Genomic DNA, 12337 nt, shown 5'->3' with positions numbered 1-12337 from the left:
ACGTGACAGCCACTCCAGGGACACACGCACAGCAGCTTATAATGGGCTCTCCGGGGCCATTTGCAATAACAGCTGCAATTCCCTGGATAGTTGATTTCCTCCCTTTGCCCTTCCCCCAGCCGGCCAGCTTGCCTTTGTAAGTGAAGGAAACTGAGTAGAAAATGTGACCCTCCAAATGGAGAAGCTGCAGGCTTTGCCATTGTGAACCGTGGTGAAGTGGTTGTGATATACTGTTTGTTCACTCTTGAGGGATCTTAAGACCGGTTTTTGTTGGTGTTTTAGTTTTATAAGATTCAATGGCTTGTGCATCATCCAGATGTGGCTGTTGACATATCTACACTTCGCACCGGAGTGTCTGGAATTGTGGCCATCCTGATTACAGGATTTTAACTTAACTGGAATATCTGTTTTTAATAAATGTGTTGGGTTTGGGGGTTTGGTTTTATTTTATACTTGCTGCCGGTGGGAAAGATGTACAGAACACATTTCTCTCATCTCCATGAACATGAAAACACTTGAAATCCTTGTCAGCCTGGCTTGCAGATGGTAATTAGAGTGCCTTTGTGTCTGAGCAGCTCACTAGTTAGACAGGGTCTGCTCGCCTGGGTGTGTATTGGTGCTGGCATGAAATTAAATGAAAGTGAGGTCAGGTTTTGGACCAATCCCATTCACCAAAACCTTAGAACCTTTTGGATTACTAGTCCGTGATGGAGCTGTTTTATGAAGCACAGCCTCTGCCTGTATTAGCAAAGGACATAAGATCAGTCACTGCAGACGGGGATTTAACACTGTTTATTCTCCTGCTTTGGTCATTATGTGGACTTGTTTCACATGGTAGCCCTAAGACTGGGGCAGCTGTTGATTAGCTACTGAAGAGGCAAGCCTCCTGTGGGAAGGTTAGCTGGGAGTGGATTAAGGAATTATTCTCTTCCCTAAACTGTGAGGAAGCAGCCCTTCTCTCTCCTTCCAGTTGTGCGTTACTCCAGTCTAGTCCCTCCAGGAAGGAACCAGGCTGGTGACAGGGTATTCCAGGGTTCAAGTCCACTTAGTAAGTGGGGACCTTGGACAAGTTGCTCAACCTCTGTGGGCTTCAGTTTCTCATCTTGTACAACAGATGAGAAATGAGATCAGAAAAAGTGTTTCTGGTGACTGGCATGTACTGAAGATGAACAACATGTAGTCCCTGCCCCTTCCTTCTCAGGACTATCCCCAAGTAGCTGAAAAACTGGGTCCTTGATTTGTCATGAAACTAGGGCATACAGTGATTCCAGAAGTGTTCTGGATTGACTTAGAGTCCTGATTCTCTGACCTACCCTCCGCTTTTTTTAAACATTTATTTATGCATATAAGCGCTGGGGTGTAGGTCAGAGGTGCAGGGAGTTGAGAGGATGCACCAGAGACAGGCTGGGGAGCAGAACAGGCAGATTGACTGAAATACACTGCTGAGGGGAGACAGGTGAGGTCTGCTGCACCCTGTGGGTTAGCTCCCTGGAGGGCTGTGGCTGCAGATTGCTTCATAATGCTGAGACTTAACCCTTTGTGCCACCAGGGAGGCCCCTGACCCCCTTTTTAACCCAATAGCAGTTTGACTGTGTCTCCCCATTTTCTCACAAATGCACATTCGAACCCTAATGGTCTCTTGAGAAAAGTACCTTCGGAACATAACAAACCAGCATTTCCCACAACCTGCCCAGAAAGGGTTGTGGGCAGCCCAGTTTCTTGCTGCTCAGCAAGGGAAGGATGTTATGAAAGCTTTTACACAAATTGAGGAAGGGAACCTCCAACAACACTAAGGGCTACCACATCTGGGTGCAGAGTAGCAGGGAAAAGTAGTCAGGTACTGACTTGCCCTCGTGCTGGAGGAGCTCTGAGACTGCTTGGAGCGGGATTTCTTGGCAGTCAAAGGGTTAGGTGCACTCCACAGCCCAGCTCACTGATTCAATGCTACTGCACCAACCTTGCTCACTTCTTGTAATAAGGATGATTGGTTTAAGAGAACTCAATTATAGAGTCACACAGTGCAACCCCCTTCTTAAAAAAGGAAGATGGGGGCCTCCCCGGTGGCGCAGCGGTTGAGCGCTGGGTTGCGAAGCTGCCTGCAACCTCTACAGTGCTGGTTCGATCCCCAGCTGCTGCCGGCCACCGGAGGAGGGTCCCACATGAGGGTCCCACATGGCACGCAGACCTCTCCTGCCGCCCGCTGCTCCCCTCAGCAGTGTACCTTGGTCCTTCTGCCTGCTCTGCTCTCCGCTCTGGCTCTGGTGAATCTCTCACCCTCCCGCCCTTCTGACTGTACCCTGTGCTTGTATAAATAAATAAATAAATCTTTAAAAAAAAAAAAAAAAAAAGGAAGATGGGAAAACGAATGCACTATAACTCTATCAGTCATCCATCTTTTAAAAAATCCTTCGAAGCCTTACTAGTCACTCCCAGGTCCTTTTTTTGGCATAAGTCAAGGTTTAAACAATTTTCTTTGCAGTTATTTAACCATCTTATATCCAGGAAGGGACCAGGATAGATTGATGCACCAAAGTCATTTGTGAAGTCAAAGACCTAACAGTCTCCAGGTTTCCTGTTCAGGCTTCTTTCCAATAGCTGGATAGCCATCACACGTAGTTGTATACTGTTCACTGCACAACTCCACATATACAATGTGAATGACACCCTGCAGTTGTTTGATGTGGTGGCCCTGCCACTGGGACCCAGAAAACCGCCCTGGCTCCCTGGGCTGAGCTCAGAAAAGGCAGGTAAATGGTTCTCAAAATGTTTTAACAATCTACAAAAGCAGCTGGCCACAGAAAATGGCCTGGGCGAGATAAAAGACCAGAGTCATTTCATTAGAAAGACTGAAAAATAAAATGTAGAAATTGGCAAATAACATGGGGTTTGGAGAAAAGAATGCCACATTTCATAGAGAACCCCAGTCAGCCACCCCAAGATTTCATTCTAAATTAGGTATAAATGCTACGATATTTGGATTCAATTTTTACCCTTTTTTTCCCCCTCTTTCCTTTTCCAGCTCAGAAGCAGAAACATGGAGCGAAGATCAGACAGACTTTCCTATCGAGCAAAGTCTGTGTCCAACCCTGTGATCCCTTCCTTCCAATCAGGAAACAGTTACCCTGGCAACCAAATTACCAACTCACTCAATTAGCTCCCCCCTCTTCCACTAATGCTCAGTAATCACAGAATGTCAGCCCCAGGAGAGCTCAGCCTTCAGCAGTCGAGTGCTACCACCTCATTTAGTGATGGAAGCCCAGGGAGTTTCCACTGCAAGGTGCGCGCCTATTGAACACTGAAAACGGGTTCAGGCAAAGGGGTAAACACTCTCCTGGGCACCATGCGGGGCTGCCTCTTGGTTTTCTTTCCATCCATAACTGAAGGGAGAAAAAGTAACCCTCCCACCCGTAACTGTTTCCCAGAAGGCATAATAGATAAAAGCCTGGGCTCTGCAGGCAGCCCTCCATTGCTAGCCGTGGATTTGGGAGGTCTTTAACCTCAGTAATCTCAACTCATCTGCAAAATGGGCATAAGAATAGAGTTTGCCTTGAAGAATCATGTGAAGATTAAATGAGCAGATAGAAGATACTACACTCCAATAATAAAACATCATTCCTGGAAACTATTGCATTTAAGACCACTGTTCTAAGTCTTTTTGTGGACAATCCTGCCTCTTAATGACTTCTTCGAGCTGTTTTTTTTTTTTTATATTTTCTTTAAAGATTTATTTATTTATGCATACAAGAGCTGGGGTACAGGCCAGAGAAACAGAGGGTGAGAGGATTCACCAGAGACAGAGTGGGGAAAGAACAGTCAGATTGACTGAAGTACACTGCCGAGGGGCGCAGCAGGCAAGTCAGGAAGGGTCTGCCTCACCATGTGGGTTGCTCTCTGGCTGGCCAGGGATCGAACTCATGCTGCAGAGGCTCCAGATTGCTTCATAGTGTGGTGCTTATCCCCTTGAGCCACCAGGGAGGCCCCTAGAACTACTACTCTTAACTCCCCTGTTTCTTTCAGCAAACCCAGCCCGTTCCGATCCAAAGTCTGCTCAGCTGAACCTCTGCATGCCTGCCCTGTCCCCTCCTGTCTATAATTTGTACTGAGAAAATTGTGCAATTTCTTCACAGGAGCTTATCTTCAAGTTCACTTTGTTCTTTCTCTTCGTTTTATTTACTGTTATTACAGGATTATCTCAGGGGCTCATATGGGAATGTATTTTTTTTCCCTAAAGAGATTATTCTGTGATGGCAGAGGATTATTCTGTGATGGCCATATGTATGAAGAGGATGTTTTAGGCAGATTATCAGGCAACTCAGTGTTGGGATTGGGCTGAGGTCGAGGGGGAACTTTATGGTCAGCCAGATCAGTTGAATGGCAGTTACAGCATCCAGTCACTAGGTGATAAGGGGCTGGGTGGGAATAGAAGGAAAGACAAGAAGAGACATTTTTCCAAGAGAAAACCCGCAGGCCTCAACACAGTACCAGGTTTAAAATGCGGACTCTAGAACCAGACTGCCTTGGTGGAAATGCTGGCTTTTTTTAAAGTGATTTCCAATAACCTTGGGTTTTACCTTCCTGACCCCACATTCCCCATCCTCTAAGTGTGATAAAAATAAAGTCCCTGCTTCATCGGGTTGTGATGATTCATTGACCTAATGATGGTAAAAAACGCTTAGGCCACTGCCTGAAACATAACTGCATTTAGTGACACCCCCTGGGTATTGGCATTTAGTAAATATTTGCACAGCAAACAAATGGGTGATTTCAACAGACTTGTGGAAGCTGAGCGGGGTATCTGGGGCACAGATGAAGAGTTGTACTGCCTAGCAATTGGAAGATGGGAATGACCAGGGAAAGATTTACTCAACCAGGTGAGACCCACTGCACATGCAGATAAGCAAAGGGCAAGACTGAAGAAAGATGCTATAGAGGACAAGGCTAAGGAGGGAAAGGCTGGGTGCCCAGTCCTAGCGAGGCTCAGGGGGATCGTTGAGGTAAATTCCCACAAAGTGACCTACCACGGTGAGGCCACGGGTCTGACATTGGCTCTTGAAACCACTTTGTTGTTGTTGTTGTTTTTTAAAATTTATTTTTATTTATTATGCATGCAAGAACTGGGGTATAGGGCCTCCCTGGTGGCGCAGCGGTTGAGCGCTGGTTGCGAAGCTGCCCGTGTCCTCTGCGGCGCCAGTTCGATCCCCAGCTGCTCCCCGGCCACCAGAGGAGGGTCCCACATGGCGCGCAGACCTCTCCTGCCGCCCGCTGCTCCGCTCAGCAGTGTGCTTCGGTCCTTCTGCCTGCTCTGCTCCCTGCTCTGGCTCTGGTGAATTCTCTCACCCTCCCGCACTTCTGACTGTACCCAGTGCTTGTATAAACAAACAAACAAACAAATTAATAAATAAATAAAAACATGCCTCTATAAAAAAAAATTTTTTTTTAAAAATTAAAAAAAAAAAAAAAAGAACTGGGGTATAGGCCAGAGGTGCGGGGGTGGTGGGGGTGGTGTGAGACGATTCACCAGAGACAGTGTGGGGAGCAGCAGGCCAGACAGGAGAGGTCTACAGTGCCCTGTGGGTCACCTCCCTGGCTGGGGATGGAACTCATGCCACAGTGGCTGAGTATACCTTGATAGTGCTGAGACTTAACCCCTTGCGCCACCAGGAAGGCCCTTGAAACCACTTTGTATAACATTTCATGCCTGGATGCCCAGGCAGTTTTGTTGTTTTTTAATATGAATGAGTCCTTCTTCTCTTTATCTTACACTTTTTTTTTAAGATTTATTTATTTTTATATAAGAACTGGGGTACAGGCCAGAGATGCAGGAGGGTGGAAGGATTCACCAGAGACAGAGTGGGGAACAGAACAGGCAGATATACTGAAGTACAATGCTGAGGGGGGCAGGAGGCAAGACAGCAGAGGTCTGCCACATCATATGGGAATCTCCCTGGCCAGCCGGGAATCAAACCCGTGCTGCAGAGGCTGCGGACAGTTTCACAGTGCTGGGCTCAACCCGTTGCGCCACCATGGAGGCCCTCTTACACTTTAGAATGAAAACTAAATCAGATGCCAAGGAGTTTATTAACTGTCCCTCCTATCAATGAACTGACTCATAAGAAGTAAAATTCACAACCCCCAATTGATAGGCTGTTCAGGCAGTTTGTTTGACTTATTGATCTGATCTGGGCTAGTTAAAAATAAAATAATCACAAGCAGGTTATCATCTTGTTACCTTTGCCCTGCCTTTTGCCTATTTCGTTTCTACCGTCTAAATTGGAATCCAGTCTAATATGAGTTAAAAATGATTTCCCTGAAAGCCTTCCCCAGATACTGGGAGTCATAATCACCTTTCTCCAGATGCACCATAAATAGTCCTTTTTTTCCCAACTGATTAAGGAAGGGACAAACTCACAGAGCAGATGTTCAAAACACGCTACTTACTGGTGCTGATCAAGGGAAGTTGAACAACTTCAGGGTTCAAAGAAGACAATGAAAGTCACTGAGCAACATTGGATTCCATATACCCTGGCTGACCATGGAGGAGACACACGGAAATAACTTCGGTTCAGCTGTGTGTTGTGAGCACACAAATGTAGACACACACACATATATTCCACCATGCCTTACAGTTCACCCATCTGCTGCCCTTGGCTTCTCTTGGTTCTACACTTACTTTCTGTCTGCGCTTTTGTTTATTCTTCTTCCTCCCTCGTAAATTTGATGAGCTGGTCTTTACGAATTACTTAGAACAGAGCCTGGAACAGGTAAGTGCTACGTACATTAACTAGCACTACTTCCCAACTGATAGCATCTCCCAGGCTCCACACACCCCTTAGCTGTAACTGCCAAATCTTTATCATCTCCAGCCGGCTATCTCTCCAGCTCCTAGTCATTTGTGAAGCACCAGGCTGCTGTCCCTGTAATTTCTTTTTTTATTTTTTTTAAAGATTTATTTATTTATTTATTTATACAAGCACTGGGTACAGTCAGAAGCGCGGGAGGGTGAGAGAATTCACCAGAGCCAGAGCGGGGAGCAGAGCAGGCAGAAGGACCAAAGTACACTGCTGAGGGGAGCAGCGGGCAGCAGGAGAGGTCCGCGCGCCACGTGGGACCCTCCTCCAGTGGCGGCTGAGCGGCCGGGGATAGAACTGGCACTGCAGAGGCTGCGGGCAGCTTCGCAACCCAGCGCTCAACCGCTGCGCCACCGGGAAGGCCCTGTCCCTGTAATTTCTTACATGAAACTCTTACTACCAGTCCACGTATCCCTCAACGAATGTACACACACATACTCCTCTTTGCTAGTTCCCTCCTTGTTCTGGTCCTTCAGGGCTCAAGATTTACAGAATTTATCAGGGAAACCTAGGCCTTGGCCCCTTCAGAAGGCAGAGTTGTCTTAACTCTGTCCATTCACTCCAAGGGTATAGGGATCTCCCAGCCCAAATCATTCCTCAGTCAAATATTAGCTTTTTCCAAGCAGCAGCAACTTGGAAATGGACATCACTTCCTTGACATGCAGATACTTGCTAGGCCTGAGACCAGCATGAAGCTCTCTATAGCCTTTGCGAACGGCAGGATCAGTAGTAGGAACTGGGGTTCATAAAGGAAGGTGTGGGTGGGTGGGTTAGAACTGGAGGCATCACAATTGACTTAAGAGTCATGAGTTTAAAAACTGTTCGACCACTAAAAATTCCTCTCCCCAAGTAACATGTTGTAGAAGGTGCCTATCAGAGCACAGCCTATAACACGGCTGTTAGTTCTCTTTCCCTTGCTTTTCAGGTCCTGTAGATTTTCTTATCCTGTAGTAACCATTCTAATTTCATTCCTGAGTGCTATTCTGGCCATATTTCAGAGCCATAGGATGTTGGCACCAGATGAAACCTCACCATCTTGGTCCTATGCCTTTATCTTAAAAGGACTCGAGAGTCTAAAAGCAGCAAGCAGCCATATATAATATTGTGGCCTCTCCTGCAAACCTGCCTATGGGTTTTCCAGGATATATGAAAGCTGCCTCACCCTAGAAGCAACCTGCACACATGTGGATGGGAATGCTATTGTATTATTTAGTGGGTCAGAGTTTGTAGGATGCTATTGAGAACTTCAATCATCATAAGAAAATGGGGTTAGGCCTCCCTGGTGGCACAGGGGGTTGAGCGCTGTGCTGTGAAGCTGTCTGAGGCCTTTGTGGTGCGAGTTCGATCCCTGGCCAGCCGGGGAGCAAGCCAAATGGAGCGGCAGACCTCTGCTGTCTCACCCGCTGCTCCCCTCAGCAGTGTACATCTGCCTGTTGCACTCCCCACTCTCTCTGGTGAATCTTCTCACCCCCCACAACTCTGGCCCATACCCCACTTCTTAAAAAAAAAATAAAATAAAATGGTATTAAGTCTCATCACGTTCAGTATGACTGGAGGATCAGGTTGACAGAAGCAGCAGATTCTAGGGCCAGCCTACTTGGTTTCAAATCCCAGCTCCAACATTTAAAAGGTGACTTCAGGCAAATGACTTAATCTCCTGGGCCTTAGTGTCCTGATTTATAAACTAGAGGAAAGAGTGCCTACCTCACGGCACATAAAGGCAGAATATGAAATACGATTTACAGCACGCAGAACAGTCCCTGGCATGCGTATGCGCAGTGAGTGCTATTCCCCAGAAAGATGAGAGCAGAGGCACGGGCCATTTGGAGACATCCTTTTGGAAGTTCAGGAAAAGGTACTTAAAAGGGTACAGCTGCAGAAAAGGTTAGGGACAGCATGTGCTCAAAGTGGAAAAAAGGGATGGCTGGAGTGTTAAGGAGAGTAAGTGGGGCACATTTAGGAGAATATGGGTCCCCCAGAGGAGGAAAAGGCTGTAGTGATTCAAAGAATGAGCAGCTAATCATTTTTGAACACTACATGTCCTAGACACCTCAAGTCCTCATTTAACCCTCCAACTCCCCTATGAAGTACTATTGCTTCAAGGAAAAAAACAGCAGTGACTTGCTCCCTAGGACACAGCTGGTGAGCAGCAGGGCTGAGTCAAACCAAGTCACTGATCACCAGCCTCCTTCTGCAGATCCAGAGTGGAGGAGTAGCAGGCAGGCAAGGAAGAGGTGCCAAGCAGAGGTCCCTGAGAGCTGGTTAGCGCAACTGGAGTGTACCAATAAAGGCTTCCTTGAAAAGGGCCAGGGAGCAATTTGGAAGGGACTTAGCAAGATTTCTATGCTTGGGGCAGACGGAACTCAGGGCAAGAGATCTAGGGGCCGCTTAAATTATTTTAACCCTTGTCTGCTCAAACTAAACCAATTTACAGCTACCAAAAACCAAACCCTAGGCCTCCCTAGTGACACACAGGTTAAAGTCTCAATTCCATCAAGCTATCGCCAGACATTGCAGCATGAGTTTGATCCCAGCCAGGAAGCTAACCCATATATGGCACAGCCTCTCTTGTCTTGCCCACTGCTCCCCTCAGCAGTGTATTTCAGTAGATCCACCTGTTGTGCTCCCCACTCTGTCTCTGGCGAATCCTCTCACCCCTCCTCCCTACCTCTGGCCTACAACCCAGTTCTCGTGTGCATAAATACATTTAAAAAAATCTTTAAAAACAAAAACCAAACCCTGTTTTCTTTTTCCTAGGTCACCGTTCAAGACTGGGTGTCTCAAGGGAGAACACCAGCTTGTGCCCTCCCCATTCTTCACATACAAGAAATTCAGATGAAAACTCACAACCCCTCCATTTTCCTCCAGACAAAGCAAATAGCTTGGCCTCTGACCTCCAACCTAGAACGTGTTTCTGGAATAAGTTCTTATTCCACAAAGAGAGGGGAAGCCCATCAAGTAGCTTATAAAAACTTGTACTTAATTTGCTGAACTTGTGGAGTATCAGTGCAGAAATACTCAAGTACTGGAACTCTATTGGTATTCTGTGCTGAGCTGACCCCAAACATTTGCCCAGACCCCCATCCCCAGCAAGTGCACTCTATTATTACCTGTTTACCTTCCTCCCACCTTCCACCAAAAAGTCAAGCCATGCTCCAAAACAAAAATCAAATTTATTCAGCAGACATTTTAATTAAGAAATCCTATAAATCAGGACCACCACAATTCCAGACACTCCGGTGCGAAGTGTACATCAATAGCTACATCTGGAGGATGTACAAGCCATTGAATTTTTTAAAATTGATTTGGCTACCTTAAAGTTCGGGGGTGGCAGCTTACTTAAAGCGCCATCAAGTTTCACTAGGGTAGAGCCAACAGTTTCTCCTCTCGGAGAGTCACATTTTATAAAAGGTTTCAGTCACTCACAAAGAAGAGCTGGTGGCAGGAGGAAACTGAGGGGTGAGGCCCCAGGGGAGGATCCGGCCCAGGGCTCCACGGAGACCAGAAAAGAGCAGAAAAACAACCAGTCTCATCCACCCTGCTGCAGACACCAGAAAGAGTGGGATAAGGAAGGCCATCCGGGAGGACAGGAAAGAGACTCCAGAGGTTGTTTATGACTGTTTCTGAGAAAGCTCATGGCATGGCCAAGAGTGGCCTCACGGGAGAAGACGGCCTTCTGGAAAGAGGAAAGCATAAAAAACAACTCTTCCCACATGCCTGTGTGTCCTCAGGAGACTCGAAGAGGTAGCAAAGCACAGACAGGGGTCTTCCTGGAGCAAGAGAGAAAGTCAAGGGGGTGAGTGAGCTCTCCCAGGAACTCCACAGCCTTCCAAGTACAGCACACAATGACCTTGAACCACAGGTGACAAGGTCAAGTCATTTAAAAGTACACATTCAACCCCAACTCACCACTTTCAAAAATCCTCTACCTTCCCTTGACCGCCCCCCCACCCTCAAACTGGAGTTCAAATCTCCCACCCCCACCAGTCAGGTGGGAGAAGGGGGTTGATGCCTAGCCACCCACCACCAAGCTTATACATTCTTTTTTTCCCCCTCAGGAAATTTCTTTGCACAGCAATTGTAGCACCATTTTCACTAAGCTCCTCCACCATAAAATAAAGAAAATGTGTCATTAGTTTTCAAGTACTGTTAAAAAGCCCTCGCGATTCCCACCCCTTGGAGCCCTATCCTTAAGCAATCCAAACACACGATGCCCCCAAGGGTTAATCAGGTACAAGTCAATGCAAGTAGCTGCCATAGTTCTCTCAGTTTATCTGAGGTCCTCGGCCCCGATCTGGCCGGGGAATTCTCACGCGGCACGGAAGCGTCCTGGCCCATGCAGTGCATTTTTCCAAGTTCAAGTTTTCTCCGACAGCCTCGCTGGGGCCAGTAACTTCGGCTTGAGGTCTCTGCCCACCCGCTTCCCCGAAGTCTAGGCGATCGCTCGCAGGACGGCGACGGCGGCTTCGGCTCGGGCTTGGTGACGGCCGGACATTGATGCATCAGCGTGGAGGCCTCCTCTCGGGCCCCGGGTCAGAGCAAGGTGCCAGAGGGTTGCAGGGAAACGGTATCCGGTCCGCCGCGGCCGCCCCCGGGCGCAGGGGCGCCGGCGGGGCCCGTGGCCGCGACCGCGGCGACTGCACGCTGGAGCCTCCGCACGGCCTCCTTGATGAGGTTTCCCGAGAGCACGAGCTGCTGCAGGAGCCGGTGAGGGTCGTCGTCGCGGGCACGAGCCCCAGTCGGGGGCCATCGTCGCTGCTGCAGGCGACGGGAGGAGACGGCGCCCCGGAGCCATCCTCGCCGGCACGGCCCCGTCAGAGCGCTGGGGCCCGCGGCGAGCTCCGCCACGAAATAGGGCGCAGCCCGGCCCCGCACGCGGCCGCGGTCCCCGAGGGCGCAGCGCAGGGCCCCCGGGGGCGCCGGGCCCGCCGCCTCGGCCGGCGCGCGCGGCAGGAGCAGCGGCAGCGCGGGGGGCCGGGCCTTGTCCATTCGCACGGCAGCCGGCGGCCGCAGCGGAGGCCCCGGGGGCGCGCGCGGGGAGGCCGGGCCGTCGTGCGCCGCGTCCAGCTGCAGCGTCTCGCCGATCTGGGCCACCAGCCGGTCCACCTCGGCCGAGCCGCCCAGCGCCACCGACCGCTCCAGCAGGAGGAGGCTCTCGTCGTCCTCCCCCTCCGCATCCTCGCCGGCGTCCTCCTCCTCCTCCCGCCGGCACGGCATGGCCCCCGCCCGGGCGCCCGCGGCTGCGCGGGGTCGCTGGGGCTCGGCTGCCCGCGGGCTCGGTGGGCCGCGCCGGGGCCGGGTGCGGGACTGAGGCGACGCCCGGGCGGACGCGGAAGTCCGAAGCCGCCGGGCACTCGCGCCGCGCGCCAGCCGCCGCCAGAGCCGGGAGCTTGCCGGCGCGGGTTGATTTGTAAACAATGGGTGACGTCGCCGCCGGGCCCTACCACCGCGCGGGGCCGGGGGGGCGCGCGAGGAGGCGCCCAGAGCAG

At 49.8% G+C, this 12337-nt stretch overlaps 1 protein-coding gene across 1 annotated transcript; it reads right to left on the bottom strand.

Annotated features, from left to right (window-relative positions):
* Window positions 1-7186: 7186 nt before the first annotated feature.
* On the bottom strand, window positions 7187-12078 carry FRAT2 (FRAT regulator of WNT signaling pathway 2). The gene has a single exon (XM_037495975.2). The coding sequence runs from the start codon at window positions 12063-12065 to the stop codon at window positions 11382-11384; it is 684 nt and encodes a 227-aa protein (XP_037351872.1). The 5' UTR covers window positions 12066-12078; the 3' UTR covers window positions 7187-11381.
* Between the last annotated feature and the right edge of the window lie 259 nt (window positions 12079-12337).

The sequence above is a fragment of the Talpa occidentalis genome, unplaced genomic scaffold (assembly GCF_014898055.3).
Source record: "Talpa occidentalis isolate TD23 unplaced genomic scaffold, MPIMG_talOcc4v2.1 talOcc4.8, whole genome shotgun sequence".
NCBI classification, from domain to species: domain Eukaryota; kingdom Metazoa; phylum Chordata; class Mammalia; order Eulipotyphla; family Talpidae; genus Talpa; species Talpa occidentalis.
The sequence above is the reverse complement of the archived record's forward strand: the minus strand, read 5'-3'. Positions and strand labels throughout refer to the sequence as shown.

What these genes read in the sequence shown, in the direction of transcription:
- FRAT2 (XM_037495975.2), bottom strand. Translation starts at nt 12,065, where the DNA reads ATGCCGTGCCGGCGGGAGGAGGAGGAGGACGCCGGCGAGGATGCGGAG.